This window comes from Hoplias malabaricus, chromosome 3, assembly GCF_029633855.1.
Source record: "Hoplias malabaricus isolate fHopMal1 chromosome 3, fHopMal1.hap1, whole genome shotgun sequence".
In the NCBI taxonomy this organism is placed as follows: domain Eukaryota; kingdom Metazoa; phylum Chordata; class Actinopteri; order Characiformes; family Erythrinidae; genus Hoplias; species Hoplias malabaricus.
Window position 1 is genome coordinate 55,153,352 of NC_089802.1, and position 20,396 is coordinate 55,173,747.

The 20,396-nt window shown below is 37.5% G+C and overlaps 1 protein-coding gene across 1 annotated transcript; it reads left to right on the plus strand.

Annotated features, from left to right (window-relative positions):
• Positions 1-6,237: 6,237 nt before the first annotated feature.
• On the plus strand, positions 6,238-20,135 carry rgs5a (regulator of G protein signaling 5a). Its single transcript, XM_066663521.1, has 5 exons — positions 6,238-6,340; positions 8,515-8,628; positions 12,674-12,735; positions 17,969-18,135; positions 19,389-20,135. The coding sequence occupies exons 1-5, from the start codon at positions 6,297-6,299 to the stop codon at positions 19,548-19,550; spliced, it is 549 nt and encodes a 182-aa protein (XP_066519618.1). The 5' UTR covers positions 6,238-6,296; the 3' UTR covers positions 19,551-20,135.
• The last annotated feature ends 261 nt before the right edge of the window (positions 20,136-20,396 follow it).

Below are 20,396 nucleotides of genomic sequence, written 5' to 3' on the forward strand. Positions count from 1 at the left end.
ACTGGAAAGCACTAAAAAACATAGCCTAAGACTAAGTTGTGATATTGTTTTCCTTCTTCTGAAAAGTTACTATTTAAAGGATTACAGCATATTTTTACCTTAAAACTACAGCTTCAAAATCACCTTGATGCTTCACTGACCTGTAATAAGGAGAATAGAATCTATGTCCTTGCTAATATAATATAATATGTGTAACTTTTGAAGGAGGGTAAGGAGCCAGCCCCCTCAAACACCCCCCAACTGATTTCAGCACAATGCTCTAAAATTGTATTACAGTAGGGGAGCCCTAGGACCAAAAAATACAAAATTTTGCCTGGTATTCTTTCCTTTGTTCTAAAAGTAAAAAAAAAATCTATTATCTAGACATTCTGCTAAAATTGAAGTTAGATGCAATAATTAGATTTAATACTAAGCAAAAAATAAACTTGAACTATGTAATATACTGAATTGTTCATTTACTCCAAATTTAGTCAAATGTTTTTGTTAACGGCATTATCCTAGGAAATCCAGCTCTAAAGCAAAGAAGCAAAATGTAGACACCAAGCAAGTCTTTTCTGATTAACCTCATCCCAGATCAGTGAGAGAACTGTTAAATTAGATTTTTGACAAAGTTAGAGGCAACATTGAGTTCTTGTGTTTCTTATGCCTTGTTAAATTGAGCCTTAAAGGAACAGTCTGTAATACTGACACCAAGTGTTTAAATTCTGAACTATAATACAGTTACAAAACGGTGGAGAGAGCTGTCTGCCTCCTCCCCAGATGAGAAGCTCGACCAGATTGGCAGTTAGAGGAAAACTGAATGAAGAGACGAGCCTAAGAACTTTGGACCGCAATAGCTAAGAAGAATGTGTCATAATCAACTTATTTACACAAAAAAGAGCTCATCATTTCACTAAAACATCTACTTATACAAGAGAAAGGCAAAAATTCAATGAGCGGCCAGCATTTGCCTGCATTTACAAGAATTTATAGTCCAAATTCACATTAAATATTTTGACTAGACAAGGCTGGTGTTAGTTTTTCCCTTTTTTCCCTTCCATCATAAATGTAATTTGGAGGCAGAGCTTTGCTTCTTATTCACAATTTTCGTAGTCAAACGTTTCGTTCCACCTCACGTGTCCGTTTACAAGTCTTATTGGTGTTATTCACCATCTTCTTGAATTCTCTGTTCCACCTTAAGAGCTGAAGCTAGTGCTATAGCTTTTGAAACTTTTTAAAGCAACTGTGTTTCCATTTTATTTGTTAAAACACACAAACCAATTGTATGTGATGTCACTAAACCTTTGCCTACTTATGTGAAAAGCAAAAATGGAAAGTGCCACTGCAGTTTTCCCTGAATTTACAAGAATGTACTGTCTAAACCACCTTAATATTTTAGACTAGAGCCAGATCCTTGCTTTTCATTCACAAATGTCGCATTAAACCATTTAGTTCCACATTAAATGGGTCCATTTAAGACTTTTATTTGTGTTATTCTCCAGCTGCTTATTGAATACTCATTTCCACTTTAAACAGCTATGCGAAGCTAAAGCTAGCACTAGGTTGTATAAACAAAACTCTTCTTATTGCCCATTTTATCCATTTAAAACACACGACCAAGTGTACATCATGTTACTAAACCATCTACATACTAGTGAACCACTTATATTTGCTGTGTACTACTACTAGCTCTGTTCCGCAGTGTTGCTGCTTCTAAACTGCCTCCACATTTCAAACACAAGGCCAATATTTCCTCTCATTTTACTCCATCTCTGGTCCTGGAGATTTTTAAAAGGGCAAAGGGGCTTTTGGATCAGGTGAAATATAACATTCAATCTGTTCACTTGGTCATTTCATGGCTGCAGGACACAATGTTTGTAGACCTGGCAACGTGGTGGGTTTGGACTGTACTGTGATAGGACAGAGGGCGCTGAGGCTGACATTTCTGTAGAGCTCTGCTCCGGACTGGGCACTTTTCAAAGAGAATATACAGCTCCAGCACTGCTCTCTGAGATGCTAGTGCTTCAATCTAGCCTGTTTCCTTAATCCATGACCACACACCTTGGACATTTTATGATCAAGTACAGTAAATATATTACATATTACACCTTTTAAAGCAAAAGTGTTAGACGCACTGAGAAACCTAGCAATAAATGCTGAAGGATTGAGAACTGTGGACAAGGCTCTGATATTTAAAGCAGATATCATGCAGGCCTTGCGGTTATGTAACTGTCCTGGCTGTCTAGACCTGAGCAGAAATGGGCACCTCAGCATCATACTGAAATGTTTGCTCACAAAATAGACTCCACAGCCAAGACCAATTTCTGTTACAAAGTAGAATTCATGGCCAAAAGCTATTTAAGTATTTGAAAAGGTCATCAAGAATAAACCCTCAGTTTTAACTGATGTGGTTTTTCACTGTCAGTGCATTTCTATAGAAGAAACCATTGTTTCTATTTGTTTATGTATAAAGGATGTTTTTTTTCCATACACAAGAGTATCTGAGAGTTTGTTTAGTTGTCTTGTGTCCCTGGTGCCTATCCCTTTTCCAGTTTATTCCTGATTTTTTCATTCATGAATATAACTGTGTACTCTTCAGTTTGTCAGCATTTGCAGATCGGAAGCCAAATATATCTAAAGGAGACTGAATGTGTAATCACCACTATTCTCATCATCATCATCATCATTTTCTTCTCCGCTTCTCCATTTCAGGGTCGCGGTGACCACTATTCTGTATAATCCAAATATATAAATACAATTCAAAGAGTAAACATTAAAGCATGAATGATCTGAGCCCTCTCCAATATTAACCATATCTCCAAGCAGTAACTTTAATGGAGAAGGAAATATAAATTGTAATGAAATTGGAATTTAAATGTAAAAACTGATAAACTTTATTAGTTATAAAGCCATAATTTCTACTGGACAAAGCACACAACACAAGCTATATCCACAGAACTATGAAAGCAGTGCGGTGCAGCCATAATAATATTTGACCATTATTATTTATAAAATCCAATATAATCCTGTATTTGAAAAATTAACAGAACCACACCCTTAGATTATAACTAGAATTGCATTGTCACATTCAGCGTGTCCTGATTGTTTTTCTGTCTACATGCTCCTTTGCTTAACCTTGTTTTTGTTCCATGGGCTTCTGTTATTTATTTATATTTTTATTTCACTTTTTTATTTTGGGTCTTATGCTCCTTCTTCTCCCCTCCCTCTACTTGGACTCACCTGGGAGTTGTCGGAAGGTGATGGATTCCTTCCAGGAGATTTGTGTTTTAGTCCTTGTATCAGACCTTTTCTCCAGTCGTTCCCTGTGTTTTCAAACGTGCTTCTGCTCAAGATCATTTGTTTTATCTTTTCCTTTTGATTTTCTTATCTAACTCTGTATATGTTTATTGTTCTATTGTCATTTAAGACCAGCCAATAGTTTCTTGTCTAAGTTCTTAGCATACTGTCTATAATCTTGTTTACCTTTGTATATAAATGTCACATTTGTTCCTGCACCCTGCTTCCTCACCTGCTCAATATGACATTAATAAAGTTAATAAACGCATATTTATTTTGTATATACTGGCAAACAATTTTACAGAATATTGCCTGTTTAGATTTGACAGTATATACATGTAAACTAGTCAAAATACTTATTTGCCATTATATGTTCTAGCCTGGTGTTTAATTACAGTCTGAAGAACCATCCAAGTGACTGCAGTTAACTACCTGTTTGACATTTAGTGCACACACTAGAACGAAATACAAATCTCTTGGTAACAGGGACCTTGTTATTTAAAAGTTTAATATGCAAAATGATCATAATAAAATCCCCATAAACAGTGCTTCTGTTGCCAGGTGATATGTTTTTAGTTCTAGTCTGAAATCTCCAGCAAACGGCACATTTTGCAGTTTATTATCCATTTGGCATTGCGCAAAAGCTTGAAATAATGGACATCACATGAGAAAAGGGACAAAGATTTTATGGGTATTATATCCCCAAACAGTGCTGGATTTTCATCACATATATTGCTAATTATCAAAACACATGGTGATATACTGACTAGAATGTTGGAAGCAGCCTGCATTATTAAATATAAAAAATTATTTTAAAAATGTATCATACATGTTGCCATACCAACTGTCCAATTTATAATTTTTGCTACATTTTGCCTAAATAATATTATTATCTTTAATCTTGAAGCAGTCAATGAGGTGGGAGAACACATATAGTGGGACCTTCATACAAATCCGTTATAGTCTTGTATCTATTCTTCAGCTCAGGCCACAAGTTCACACATTATTTCACAGTGAAGGTTCAGTTCACAGCAATGTAAAAGCTCAAACAAACATTTCATCCACCACCATGCTTCGCCATGGAGACACATTTCTCAGCATTACAATTCCTCCATCTTACTTCACAGTGGAGATTAAGTTTGCTTGTTATGCAGTTGTAAAAAGGACTACAGATTGGTTGTGTGCCAAACCTATCTGTGTTGTTTGTGGCAAAAAAGAAAACAAACAAAATAACTCTACTCTTGTCTGAGACCATGGGACTCCTTTCCCATCATTTGGTATTTCTTGGTTTGACCGCAGTCTTCCCAGTAGTTTGTTTGTTGGCATAGAGGTGGTATCTAATTCTAATTTTGGAGAATTTGTGATGCCATCTTTTTTTATATATATTTCATTATCCATTTTATCGTCTCAACTTACCATGTAGGTGCACTTAGTGCTTCTACAATAAAAACTATAGTATAGTTGTTGCGCTGCATATTTTGTTACTCTTACATAATCATCCTCTAGTTCTAAGTCATTCGTAATTATTATAATTATATTATTTATATTAAATACAGCACTAAAAATGTTCAACTATATGTAAGTGTAAATTGGTTCTGATAAGGAAACTAGATGGAGATGAGAATGTATTTATATATTACTGTAAATGTAAAAGAAACATTAAAGAAATAAAAAAACTTCAAAGCAATTGGCAAAACTAATACAGGGCCACTGAGCATAACATGACAGGCAAAATGTGTAGAATGAAGGAGGTGGCTTAAATGTTATGGCTGATCAAGGTGCATATATTTATACAGACGTCTGCCATAAGATTACTTTGTACAAAATCTGTTGCTCTACATACTTTATTAGACCCATTTCACTCTGTGTATATGGGTGTGTGTGTGTGCGTATATATACATATATATATAGTTCATATGTATATGTTTGTATGCATTTTTAAATTTATATATAAAAAAAGCCATTGGGAAAGTTGATATTTTTGTTTGGTTTTCTGATGGGAAAGTCAGACATCAGTAATATAGCAATAACTTGTTATGCTTTAAAAAATGTAAACTGATGCAGCTGATACAGAAGCACAGCAGCATTATGTCAGTATTTATGTGAACTAGGAGTTCCAGCGGGGGCTATAGTGTAATCTTACATCTGTGCCAGTCAGGTTTCCCCTCATCTGTTTCTATTTAGATTAAAATTACCCTGAATTCTTGAACGGTGAATAAGACACAGCACAAGCACAAAAGGTCTTGTACATTTCTGGTTAACCCCTTCAATTCTGGACATATTATTCCATACTTAAGATTTATTATTCAGTGTGAAATATTGGCTAACACCTTTAAAAAGTGAAATGTGAGTCGTATGATTAGGAAAATGAACCACTAGAGTGTGGGCCATATACAGGTCCTTAAGTGTTACAATTCTAGTAAATGTAGATTTTACACTCTTTTCCACTGTTGTTCAGTTTGTTTAAAAGTTTTAGTCATTCATGTCAGTTTAAAATAAATGGCCTTAAATTGTCTTCCTTAGGTTAATTTTTCCAGAAAAAATAAAAAAAATAAATAAACAGTAACAGATTTATTTATAGGCACAGAATTTATCACTTTTATAGAATAGAATTTATAGCTGATAATTAGGCAAGCCAAAAGACAATCTCAAAATCTCAAAATTTAAATATGCGAGATTTGTCAATATTTTGTGTCAGTACATAAGGCACACCCCTTGATTTTACGTAAACTCTGTTAAATATTCAAACAACATTGTGTTGTTCTGGCTTTTATCCACGTCACCGAAGCAGTTCTTGGGTGTTTGAGAAGATGAAAGTGTCCTGCACTTGTTGAGTAACTCCAGGACACGCTCAGTTCTCAATGTAATTGTAAGCCGCTCCTTGATTGGCTCTGGAGCTGCTGGCTCAATGCCAGTAAGTCGTTCCCATATAACAGCCCAGAAAGATTCAAAAAGAGAGCAGAGACAGGAACTCATAGTGGTGGAGTAACTGAGAGAACCAAAAGTAAAGAGTCCAAAAAATGTGCAAGGGATTAGCTGCCCTTCCTCAGACATGTCTGGAGAGGTAAGAGTTGCTGCTTTATTGGACTGGATTATGGTTTTGTTGAAACTTCTAAAGCCACAGTCTAAAGACCAATCTGGCACAACATTTCTGCATAGAGTTTAATGTTATTGTATATGATATTATATGACATAGGAAATGCATAGATAATTATTTTACAGTATATCATTGTATATGTCATACTTGGCAACACTATGCTATAACGGTTAGTTATGCGTTACAAAGATATTTTTCATTTTTTTGTACTATATGGTACAGTATAAAAGAAAATTGCTACAATTTCATTTAATAATTTTTTAAATTTTAGTTCATATATAAATGTTATAGTATACATTTTATATGATTTTATATATAAAATACTGTGTGAACTATAAATGTGGTATCATTATGTAGAATTATTTAATATTAATTATTATATAAGTAGCTCTCCAAAATCTGCACTACTTTCATTACTGCCACCTCAAAATTGATATGTAATGAACTTAAGGACCTTGTCTAAAAGAGCCTATTTCTGTTTGTCAGAACTGCCCAAAAGTTCAAAGTTCAAAACATTGTTTTGCTTTGTTTTCCCTGTTTTCCTTATTTCTAAAATAAATTTCCTGTAGTCTTTGATAACACACGCAAAGTTTAACCAAACGCCCGGCATCTGTGAACTTGTGAAGTACGCTTTCTTTGAAAATTTCAGTAATTCAGAGATTTTAACAGCTGTGTAAAGAAAACCTCTGTAAATAAACCGATCACTCTTACAATTTTAAAACATTGGTTCCTGAAAAAACTAAATTTAAATTAATCTTTTGAGTATTTAAAATGTATTGTGCACATGACAGTAAGATATTCAACTTTTATACAAGACTACTCATGGCACATCATTTTTTTTTTTCAGTGTTACAAAGATTTCCTATTTTCCTATATCAGTATTATACAGCAGTCAAAGTTTTTCAAATTCCACAATCAGAGACTTTTGTGGTATAAAGCAGTCACATTCACTATATGTGGAATATAACTCATGGTAATGTGAGAGGTGCAGTGTGGAGTGGGGGCTGGATTCATTTAGCTGAACAGAACGTAGATGTAACAGTACACTTTGGATGCTTTAATGAACTGCATCCTGTGTATGAAATAATCAGTGACGGTGATCTAGGCAGTACGTTTTTGTTTTTGCCTTCAAAAATGGAACAAAATGGTGCAGAAGGTCTGTTTCTAATAGTGGTGTGGGGTCTGGGTTTCACAAGGCACCACAAAAACAGCTTTCACATGAATAGCATAAGAATTACTGGATAAAATGGAATTCAAATGGCAAAGACTGTGATCTGTGAGGCATGAAGTAGCAGCATAGTTCAGAAACATTTCACCCAAGCATACTGCTGTAGATCCTGGAGAGATTTCATAAAAGGGCTTAAATGCTCAGCACCTGTGGCTCAGCTTTAAAAAAAAAAAAACAGCTTGTGCTCCTAATGCTAGTGGTTCAGATCACGTTTAGGAACTGAAATACATTGTTAACAAACTTCATTGTTACACTCTAGAATTTTTGTTCAAGGATTCTTCAGTAAATGCTCTTGTTCTAGAATCTCTTCATTCTAATAAAAATAAAAATAAAGCAGTGTTTTTTTGGAATAATATGGAACCTCAAAGAATATTTTTTGAGTGCATAATAATTAGGCTCTTCTGTAATATGGAAAACCATTTTTGAAATAATTTCACTAAAACTAATATGTTCATTATAGAAGCGTTTTAGCCACAAAGAGACATTCAATAATACATTCAGCATCGTGAAATTGGAAAACCAATATACATCATGGACATCATACATTCCTTTTTGAGAAAGTGATTATCTCCAACACTGTTATACAGCACTCTGAAAGAAAACTCTCTAAGTATAATTCCAGTTCTAAGACAGATGTTGTAATACCCAATGTGTTGCAACTGTTCTTTTATACTGTTTCAAAACAAAATACTTGGAGACGCTGTTCGGACCATGTTTTTTGAGAATCAGATTAAGATTCATTAAGATAGTCATGATTCCTCTGAACACATCTCATGTGTATTTATGTGAATATTGACACATCAAGTGTGAAGAATGTTCTCTACTTCATCTCCAAAGGGCTGCATTTGGGCTGTAACTCCGACAGACTGCAGTGAATGAAGAAATTGATCTAAGGATTGTGTCTGTATTTCAGGGCTAAAGAGATCAAGACTAAGTTAGGAACGCTGCTGCAGAAGCCAGAGAATGCCATTGACCTCATCATCCCCTACCCTGAAAAGCCTGAGAAGAAGCCAGAAAAGCTTCAGAAGTGAGTTCCTGCTTGCTCTGCTCACTTCCTTACTCTCTCCCTATCTCTCCCACTCTCCCTATCCTCTCTCTCTCACCCTCCCTTTTTTCTATCTCTCTCTCTCTCGCCGTCTCTTTCCTCACGTTGCCATTACGCAAGTCATTGTACATTAAGTCAAGCATGCACGTACACAATTGCTCTCACACAAACATACATGCGCACACACACACACACACACACAGAAGGAGAGATAGAGATAGAGAGAGAGAATTCGTATTCCTGTCTTTGTTGTGTATTTCCAGAAAATATATTGGAAAAAATGAGGAATTTCTCAAAATGTCAATTACTCAATAATAGGGCCGATACTCTATGTTGGGGTGGCATATTGGCACAACAGGTTTGTCACTGACATGCAGCTCCATAGTTCTGGGGTTGTGGTTTCAAACCCCACCTTATGCCACTGTCTGTGAGGAGATCCTCACTGTGTCTGTGTGTGTTTAAAAAAAAAAAATTATTAATCGGATCTGTGAAATTGTCTATAGGTGTGAGTTTTTAAGTGATTGTTTATATGAGTGATACCCTTTGATGGACTGGCGCCCTGTCCTATGCCCAGTGACACAGACCCACCACAGCCCTGAACAGGATGAAGCTATTACAGATAATGAACGAATGAAATGTTCAGACATTCATACCACTGCTGAAAACCAATACCTTTGTTCTTTATTTGAATTTGAATAACACACAAACAAATCAGAAGAAAGAGAAAGAGTCCCTGGCCTAGGTCTAAATATTAGGATATTTACAATTCTGTTAATAAAGTTAAACTACAATGATCATTCATTATATTAAAATGACCTCCTTTAATGATATGGCTGACCTGAGTGTATATATTTAGTGTCCACTCTCTCAGCTTTACTGACCTGGAGCACCTTGTCATTCTATAGTTACAGACACAATGTGTTGCTTTTTATATTTTGTCTGCCCCCTTTCAACCTGTTCCTCAGTGGTCAGGATCCACGAGGATTGATTCGGCTCTGCCCGTTTGCTTTTCCAAATCCAAAGCCAAATCTGGTACCTGGCCCCTGAACCTGGTACTTTTTTAGTCTCTGCTCCCTTACGGTTGCAACCGAGCCGAGAAGGTACTAAATTGTGATGTGCAATACCTGCAGAGTTCTGATTGGCCAAAGAGACCTGTAAATCACCATGAAATGCACAGCTCTAGCACAAACTAGCCACTTGAGTTATTTTGAAGAGGTTCAAGCGCTTCTTGGATCCATGGCTTACGAAAATCTCCAATGAAAGCCGAACATGCAACGAGAGAAAACTGATTTGTGAGAACGGGGTGCGGAGCTGTGTTGAGTCCAAAAAACAACACACAAATATACAACATGTAAACAGCGCCTAACTTTACGACAGGCGTTTTTGCGGTTTTCAAAGCCTGCGGTTCCGGTTAGAGATGAGGCTTTGCGATGTCACCAGCTCCATTTCACAGGGAAGCTGTGTTAGTGGAAAAAAAACTTCCTAAAGTCAAGTTGAGTCGAGCCGATCCTATGCAGTGGAAAAGCACCATGAGGATGTTAAGAACTCCAGCAGCACTGCTGTGTCTAATTGATTAGTACCAGCACAACACATCACTGAGAATAATGCTTGCTCCATTGAAGAATGTTGTAAAAGGGTATGCAGAGCAACAGATGTACCACCTTTTGTAATTGTAGAACTACAAAGTGAAACTGTATGTTAAATCAAGTTGATAAAATGAGCAATGAGTGTAGTACCAATGTGGTAATTTAATGTTTTGGCTAATAGATGTGTATGTTGCCATATATCTGATAGTACTTGTTTAATAAATAAAGAGAAGAGATTAAAATTGAAAATCAAATTTAAAAATTAGCACAGTATTTTACTTACACACACACCATCTACTGCCATCACGTCCATTAACTGGAGGTGGGCCTATTAAAGAGCCAAAATGATTATGTTAAATATTTATGTAAAAGTAAATAACACTCAGGTAACATCTGACCTGTAGCATCTGCCATGAAAGCCTTGAGTCAGTCAGATAGTGACCTGTTCATCTTCATTCATTCAGATTATGTTGTTGTTGCTAGGTTGGACAAGGTTTACAAAAAATGCTTACAAACACATCCTAACAACAATCTAATTAGAAACTGTGGAGCAGACCATCATCAATATCTATCAGTAGAACCTACTGACACCTACATTTCATTTATTTATTATATCCGTGTTTTACATATCTAAGCTGGCTTTTGTCGGTTTGGTCGGAAGCTGGTCACAAAAACACACAGTGTCATGCTGGTTGACCAGTATCCAAAACATAATAGATGCTGGTTTGCTGATACAATCAGAGGAATAATTCAAGCCAGGAATTCTTCATGACAGTGTGAAACAGCATGACCTGTTCCCAAACAATTTGACGTTTCACACACAGACACACACACACAAAATAGAACTTATAACTTATATTTAGATATTTCATGGTATGCTCCCTAGGGATATTTGTAGTTATGTGCTATTTTTTTCTCATTTGATTGAATAGGAGATTGTCCTTGTCCAGCCTAGAAACCGTTGTTACACACTCAGCAGCTCATAACTCATATCTCATCAGATAAGATATGACATTCTGCTAGGGAACCCTTTGTGTACCTAAAGGTCATGGGAGGAGTGCTCACAATGCACACTCTAAAACATTATTTTTGAGACTACTTCTGGCTGTGCATCTCCCAGTTGCTAAGCAACAACAGTGTCAGAACTCTCAGCTATGCTAACAAGCTAGCATTTCAATGTGTACAGTCAAAGTTTAACTACAATTAAATAGAGAGTGTGTAGTATGTACCATAAATCTAAATGAAAAAAAAAAAGATATTTTTTCACATGGGTAAAAAAAAAATGATTTTATTGTAAGTGGACATATTATCAATGTTATATGTCTCCTCCAAACTGTACGTAAATAACATACTGTAAGCTCTTATCCTAACACCTATCCTCCTCGGTCCCGAGCCGCGTAACCATGTATTCTTCCGCCGCGCACACCAAAAAACACGAAGTTCCCGTTACGACGTTTATGACACAAAACCACTTGAATCGAAACAAGGCTTTTCTACAGTAAATGGGAGATGTGTCGTAACCACGAAACATCGTAACTCGGGACTGACGGAACCCGAGGACCTCCTGTATACTTAAATACTGAATGTTTTATCCAGCAGACTGATCCACAGAAGTACACAGGGAGTGGGCTAGAACCCATTAGGACCCATTCTGTTTGTGTTATTCCCACTGATTGCATAACAACACTATGAAATCTTTGTAGATATGTAGTGAAAGTGTATAAGAGGAACTGGAGGTGAGAGAGAGAGGTGCATCCTGTAATGGAAACGTGTGAAATGATTGTTTATAATTTGAACAGAAGGATTTGCTCACCATTTTGTTGTCCATTGCATTCCATGATGGGTTCTACGTAGACATTTCTGGCCTTTTTCAGACAGGGTTAAAACACATGGACAGATAGGAAAGACTAGTGACATTTACATTTCACCTGAGAGGAATGTCTTTTTGGATATGTGGAAATGAATAAATGCTTTTACACTTGTTTCAAAATAGTTTTTCGTCTTATTGCGTACATTCTCTTTAGTGTATCATGACTGAGACAAACGAAGCGTCGATGAGTCAAAGGACAGAAATGACTCATCACTCAGTTGATTAGGCGTCAGATCAACTTGGGAACAAAATCTGATTTTGCTAGGATTTAAACTTGCCAAAGCTTAATGTGTGACACAAAAACAGCCCTACACTATAATTCATGCACGTAGAGGAGCTTAGTGAAGTGCTTGGTTTGGCAGTAAAATTTCATTTATTAAGTTTATTGACTCAGTGCTGTTCACAAGTCACTCTCTTTTTAGGAGCCAAACTAAAACACATCTCATATCGTAGTGACCTCACTAAACTCAAAATAAAGCAGATTGGATTATGAAGGAAGCCTGTTGTTGTTGGACTGTTTTTGATGTGGGCAGTGAGTGACGGCTGTGTTGCTATGGTTTGTGTCATTCAGGCCGACCCATGAAGAGACTGCCCAGTGGCGTGAGTCTTTGGACCGTGTGCTCAACAACAGCTGTAAGTGTGCATTCATCCATTCTTCTTTTCTCCTCCAATGTAAAGAAACAATTATATGTGGTTTTAATCCACGTTCTTCATAACGTCAGAGGCAACACTGGTGCTCAGAGGCTCAAACTGCTGTTTATGCTGCTCTGAAGGTCAACAAGCCATACTGAGCATCACGAGGATGTGTACATGTGTTAAACCTTAGACACATTCCTATGTAGAGTGTGTTTAGAGTCGTACACATAAACTTGATGTTTCAATGTGTATCTTCTATGTGCTTAGAGACAGGTTGACCTTTAAATGCCATTACACTGAGTGAAGTTTCTCTTGAATTTTGAGTTCACCTTGGAGCAATAGACCTATTCACACACACAAAATTTTTGACATTTGTCCCAATCACACAAACTCACTCATCCACCCACACAAACATTCAATCTCACTTCAGGAACTGACATTATTTGAATTCACATTTCTAGAAGTAAGGTCAACTGCTAGAAGTTTAAATGCTGTTTTGAATGTTTCCAGAACTGTAAACATTAATATTCAAATGTAGCCTTAAGTTCCTTTTAAAATGATACTACCATCACCTTTAATAAACTTTGGACAGTGCTCACTCAGAGGAGACATGATGATAAATGAATGAGCAGCAAACTGTGAAGTTACACCCTAATTCTCTGGAATTTAAAAAAATAAAATTATATATAAATGACATTTTCCATTTAAATGCAGTTCTATGCAAATGTCAGATGTCTGTCCTCATCACAGCAATGGTCCACAGACCTGTAATATGAAGAATAGAGCACCTATTGATACGCTGGACTTAGCACTGCAGAAGATGTGCTGTGTAACTTGTGGAGGTTCTATAAAACAACAGTGCTATAAAAATGAATTAAAAATTTCCTTCAAATTCCAGCTATGTTCAGAGCATAGGGCTGAGAAGCTTTGACAAAACATCATTTACTTGAGTGAGGATCTGGAAGTCTACATATATAAGCAAAGAAACCGGAGTTACTTACAACAGCTAAAGACTTTAGGAAAGCTGAGACTACTGGAAGACTTGGTAGACCATTCAGACTGTCACCTTTAGATGAACAGTACTTAAAGCTTTCATCTTTGAGAGACAGGAGAAATGTAAGCTCCACACTTTCGACAGAACTGAAAAAAGCCATGGCTATTCATGTCCAGTAAACCACTGTAAAAACAGACACACAACTATGGGTCTGAAAAGATGTGTAGCTGTCAAGAAGCTATAACTGAGGAAGGGGAACGCGTTCAAAAGAACATTTGCAATTCAAATGGAGAGACTGCTGTGGTCAGTGAGTGTCTGGCCAGGCCAGAGCACTGACCTTAATGTTGCTGAATGCGTTTGGGATTAGCCAGTCTCAAACACTGAACATTGGAGGTGTGGGGAAAAAAAACATGATTTATATAAAACACAGATACTGTTTTTAAATGGAAAAAGAATATGTGATTAATCATTAACTATATTTGCATATGCACACACACACACACACACACACACACACACACACAAATACATGGATTTACATGCACATGCACACAATATACACTTATGTACACACATATGCATGAATGCACTTACATACACACACACACACACACACTTATGCTGGGTTTATCAACAGTATGACATTTTCGGGTGAGATTTAAAATTTATCACCAGAAATGGCAAAAGACTGCTGAGGAATATTTAAGAGTCTCTAAATGTCTTTGAGTGTTTATCTGCCTCGTAAAATACCAGTAAATAAAGCAATCAGCTGTAGAAGTCAATCTGTTGAATTCCAGCTGTTAGGGCTGGATCTCTAGAGAGGTCTCTCTAAGTGACCCTGTCCAGCGTGATGCCTCAGAGGGCAGCCAAACACTGTTTTGCGGGAATTGAGATTTGTTGAATTAAGCGTTTCTATATTTGTATTGAAATGAGCTTTCAGCATGGAAAGGCTCTCTGAGGGCCAATGTTTCTGAAGCTCTCTGTCCAGAGGAAACTACTGCCTAAATTGTCTGGCTGCCCTTTCAAAGACTATAGCAATATGAATGTACATTTTTTTTATCTTAGTTATTTTACCCATTTAAATACATTTGATACATGGCCAACTATGATCTATGCAGTTACAATGGCGGAACAGTACGGAGAGAATTTTATATTCCTCCAAAGAATATACATAATATTAAAAAAATAAATTTTTATGTTCAGAAACTTCTTAATATTCTGATGAACCATACATTTGGGAACACGTTTGTTTTCATGAAGAAACAAAACCTTCCATTGTAACCACAGTAAAAAATCATGACTTTAGATATGTACATTACTAAAGGTTGTTTCATGTAAGTCTGCAAATGGATCTTTATTGCAGATGGACCCACTCCCACAAAGAATAAAGGTACACCAATTTGCCAAAAAAAAAGTGTATCCAGCTCCACTTACCATATAGCTACTAAATATAACTCCTGTTTCTTCTCTTATTTTCAGTGAATTCTTAAAACTTTTTATTCTGCATATTTTGTTAGCCTCCTTTCACCCTCTTTTTCATTGGTCAGGATCCCCATGGAACCGCCACAGAACATGTATTATTTGAGTGATGGATCATTCAATTAGCAGTGCTTTTTAAATACTTTTTAAACACTGTGTCTACTCAATTAGACCTTTTTGGTCCATCTTGTAGATGCAAAGTCAGAGACAGTAGTCCAAATTTTGCTGCATAGTTTGTATTAGTCATCCTCTAGTCTGTCATCAGTGCCCACAGGATGCAGCTGGCTGGATAGTTTTGGTTAGCGGAGTACTCAGGGTCCAGCAGTGACACCAAGGTGTTTAAAATCTCAGTATTGCTGGGTCTGATCCACTCACTATTGTTCTGACTATTGAAGTATCAAAGTATGCAGGGCAATAGATGGATTAATTCAAATCATAATAAAACAAAAGGGATTCAAGTGAAGTCATTAAAGAACATTTATCAAGTGTTGTTTATGCCATGGAGACTTATATATTGTTATGGATATTTATTTGCATATAATGTATGTAAGCTGGGCCGCACGGTGGCGCAGCAGGTAGTTTCGCAGTCACACAGCTCCAGGGGCCTGGAGGTTGTGGGTTCGATTCCTGCTCCGGGTGACTGTCTGTGAGGAGTTTGGTGTGTTCTCCCTGTGTCTGCGTGGGTTTCCTCCGGGTGCTCCGGTTTCCTCCAACTGTCCAAAAACACACGTTGGTAGGTGGATTGGCGACTCAAAAGTGTCCGTATGTGTGTTGCCCTGTGAAGGACTGGTGCCCCCTCCAGGGTGTATTCCCGCCTTGCGCCCAATGATTCCAGGTAGGCTCTGGACCCACCGCTACCCTGAACTGGATAAGCGGTTACAGGTAATGAATGAATGAATGAATTTCTACAATGGCCATCTAACAAAGTTTTACTGTACAGTTATGTACAGTTATGCTGCAGTTGGTTTGGGAGCTTTAAATGACATCCTTGCAACAAACATCCAGACAGTGAGGGACTTTTTCTTTAGTTTTTCCTAGTTGGAATTCAGAAATTCAGAGTTATAGGCTCTAGCTGAATGCATAATTAGAGCCCATATTGTATAGTTTTTCTCTGAGCACAGTTGATCTTCTCCTTTAGCTATAGAGCTGTTTTTAAAGAGTTTCCGCACTTCCCCCAAACAGACACACCTGGCACCCTCACACAGAGATCAGTAATTGAATTAAGTGAGTAATTATGGGTGTGCCTTCTGGTTGCAGCTGGACTAATGCACATTACCAAATATATAACAAGACTCCGATGTGGCTGTTGTGTGCTGGTACAGCCGTCAGAAAATGCTCATTTCTGAATACGTGTGGCTGAGCCTGAGGCTATTCAGCAGATTTGCTACTATAGCTTGTAGTATTAGGAATTTTACCCAAGGACTTGAACTGGTAGGATGTGGTGTACTTGCCTCAGCTGGGAATTGAACACTAGCCTGCTTTGTGGAGGAGCAGTGTTATCCATTACACTGTACCAACTGTGAGCCAATGACTCTGGAAAAGTAACCGCAGGATTAAGAAGAATTATTACAAAAATATGACTCATTAACTATTGCTGAACTCTTAGTGTTATTAGTCTACTTTGACTCACTGTATAATGGGAATTCGAAAGAACTCCCACAAATAACCTCACAACAGACGAACAACTATGTTTATATGTACATTACAATCCTCTGAGGGTTCGGCTCGGTGCACTTGAACATTTGTTAAGCATACACTTTCAGAAAAAAAAACGGAAATATATATAAACAAAATACAAACATTTTTTAATGGGAAGAATGTATCTATATTGAATAGTATCTGAATACAGGTCTGGTCTCTGAAAATAAAGATTTGAGCATCCCCACAGCACAGAGCTGTAATGGCTTGAAGTCCCAATGGAAATGGCCCAGTGGAGTATGTGCCATGCCAAATGAACAAAAGAGATGGCTTTGTTTGGGATAATTGCTATTTGTAATCTGGCCACATTTTGTGATCTGTTTGAGCTAAAATGAAAAGCATTCACACTGTGAATGTAACTCGTGCACACAATTTCATTAAAACAAACTGAAGGGCACATACAACACTTTGTTTGCAGCTTTAGACACATAATCAACTATTTGTGCAATAATGTTCATCATGGTTATCGAATATGGGCCTGCAACAGGTGGGCAATACTTTCTGAAATTAGTACTGTAGTCTCAGGGGGCTTGTGCTAAGTGATGAATCAGTGTCCTGTGGCCAGAGTCCTGCGAGCAATAATGAAGCAAAATTGTGCAGCAACATATGAGCTGCTCTCTCTGATTTTTATATTTCAGACTCTGTGTTGAGTTGCTGGTGAGCTATGGACAGGTTACAACGCACTTGCCTGCAAACAGTCAATGTCTCTTATGTAGTCTTTTTTTATACAGTATAAACATATGCAAATAATGTTATTAATTTTGACATATTTAAACTGAAATATATCAATGTTATTGGAGACAAATGCATAGTGCAAAAACTGAGGGGCCTCCAGTACATGTGGACATTGAATTTTATGACTGTTGTGAGAAAGGGGTTAAAGGGGTCTAATTGAGATGTGTGAATGTAAATAGCCTTAAAAAAAACTTTAGATAAGCTCTATGTAATGAAAAAGTCTTTTTAACATTTGCATTTTTTCCAAGTTAGGAACCTGCCTTTATAAAGACTGTGAGCTATGTTCAGACTTTAATGTCCCTTCTATATTCCTCAATCCAATAGATGGCCTGGCTTCATTCAAGAGCTTCCTGAGGTCTGAGTTCAGTGACGAGAATATTGAGTTCTGGGAAGCGTGTGAGGATTTCAAGAAGACCAAGTCCCCCCTGAAAATGGCCACCAAGGCTAAGAAGATTTATGAGGACTTCATTCAAACTGGAGGACCAAAAGAGGTGGGTTGATTTGTTTTAGCCCAGCCGTAATGGAAAAGTGACTCCAAGAACACGACTGTGTTTATCTCCTGAAAGGTCTAGCCGGAATATTTGAAACCCCATAAATATGGGACCTTGGAAACAGCTCTAAGGGAAAGTGAACTTGGCCTCTTAGCCCTTTAGTTGTAATCATTTTGCTATCGACTGGGCCTCTGGCTCTGACAGACGGTCCAATCTAACTGGACTCCCAATTGGCCTCCTGCGAGCAGTGGCCAGACGGACTTACCGACCACTACAATGCCCTTCTTCTCTCACGGACAGAGAGAGACTTGGCTTTTTCTGTTCTGTTGTTCTGCTTTCCAATTTATCAAATTGAAGGCGACTGCTTTTAACAACCCTGAGTTGGATGCACTCTGTGAACCTTTCAGGCAGAAGGGGCTGAAAGCGAGAGGAATACATTTCTTATATAAAATCTGAAGAGTGAATGACATTACATTTGTTTATTTAAATCATTTTTAAATTACTGTTTCCCATGTCATCACAGTTAGAGAAAAAATGTTGTGGCACCATTTGATGTTTCTTTTTCATTTTTACATACACAAGCTGCCTTTTGCACTGTGTGAAACTTCCATGAGGAATGAATCATCAGAAGTAGCCCCACATTTCTGTGGCTTGCACTAGATTTTAATGTTTTTCCTTACTCTTCAAAGTCATGGGTTATGAGCTTTAGGTCCAACAATGATCTTATGTTGCATTATTGATATGATTATGGCACTTAAAAAAAAAAAAAAAAAAAAAAAAAAAAAAAAAAAAAAGGTAATACTGAATCCAGTTAAACGGATATAAACATGACTGCCTAGACCTGTGTTGGACTGGCCTCCTGTACAGAGTGTATTTCCATCTTAAGTCTTTTTTATATGGTTTGGTCAAAATACCACAAGGATCAAGTCATCAACATTTCCAACTGCCCTGATCAGAATTTTACTATTTTCACTCAGTCCTCTCATTTCCCTGCTCTTATTTTCAGTCGGTTCTTAAAGTTTTCTTGGTTCTTTAATTTCTCAGAGGTCATTGTGACTGTTTTTGACATGGTTTAACCCCCGGTAGGTTCCCTCACATAAATACGGGGTCTACACTGTGGAGTTACTCTGATCAAGGGGGGTACATTGCTAAAGTCTCCACAGTAGAAATCAGCATGGCTCAAAGATATTTTTTTTTTATTTAAAGATTTTTTTTCACAATATGCCTCCTTCTACTGCTTCTTTTTTTTGCAGGTGAACATTGACCACTTCACCAAAGACGTGACCCTGAGGAACCTGGTGGATCTTTCTCCTACCTCCTTCGATCTGGCCCAGAGCCGCATCTACACCCTGATGGAGAAAGACTCCTTTGGCCGCTTCCTCAGATCTGAGCAGTACCAAGAACTGATCAAGTAAACTGAGTCATCCAGCTGCAGGGAGACAACAGAGGCAAATCAATCTCAATCTGTCTACCTCCCAGCTCCAGTCCTATTTCACACCTAGTGTTTGGGCCTCAGGCAACTCAAGTCCCTCATACAGATGATTCGAGTTAAAACTTGGTGATGTAGCAGATATTGGAATTGGACTTAGAAAAATTAAGAACAAAGGCTCCCTGCAGCTTACCATTTTGCTATTCCATTCCACTTTCAAATATAATGATAAATGTCACGTCTCAAACTATTCAACCTGTCATTGGTAAACTTTGCAAGTGCACAATGCACAGACTATTAATTGGAACGATGTTCTTCTGTTTTCTTCCAGAACTAAATAAAAGGGAAAATCTTAGCTAGTCTGATCCCACACTTTGTAATGAATGACATTTCTTGGAATTTAGACAAGGAGCTCATGTTTTCGAAGAGGGCAATTTGACCTCCAAGGCACAATTATAAGACGTGTCTGAGCACCATGTTCATCTACTGCGAAGAGATACAGGCTGGATTGGGGAGGGAAATGATGAGGGCTTTTTCTTGGAAATGTCCATGTTAATGGCCATATGGTAAACAGGGGAGGGACACACACACTTAATTCTGAAAGGCCACCATTAGTCACAGTAAGAGAAAGCAAGTGACATGTCTAAATGCCGAGTCCCTGGGAAAAGCCAAAGCCTGAGAGGAGGCTGGTTGTGGTGTAACTACTACACTGTAAGTTGCTTAGAAGGGAATATAGGGTAGGATCTCTGTAAAGCATTGGAAAACAGTATCTTTTTCAGCCAGAGGGACAGCTTTCCCAAGGGAGGTCAAAAACAAACTCACCCTAACAATG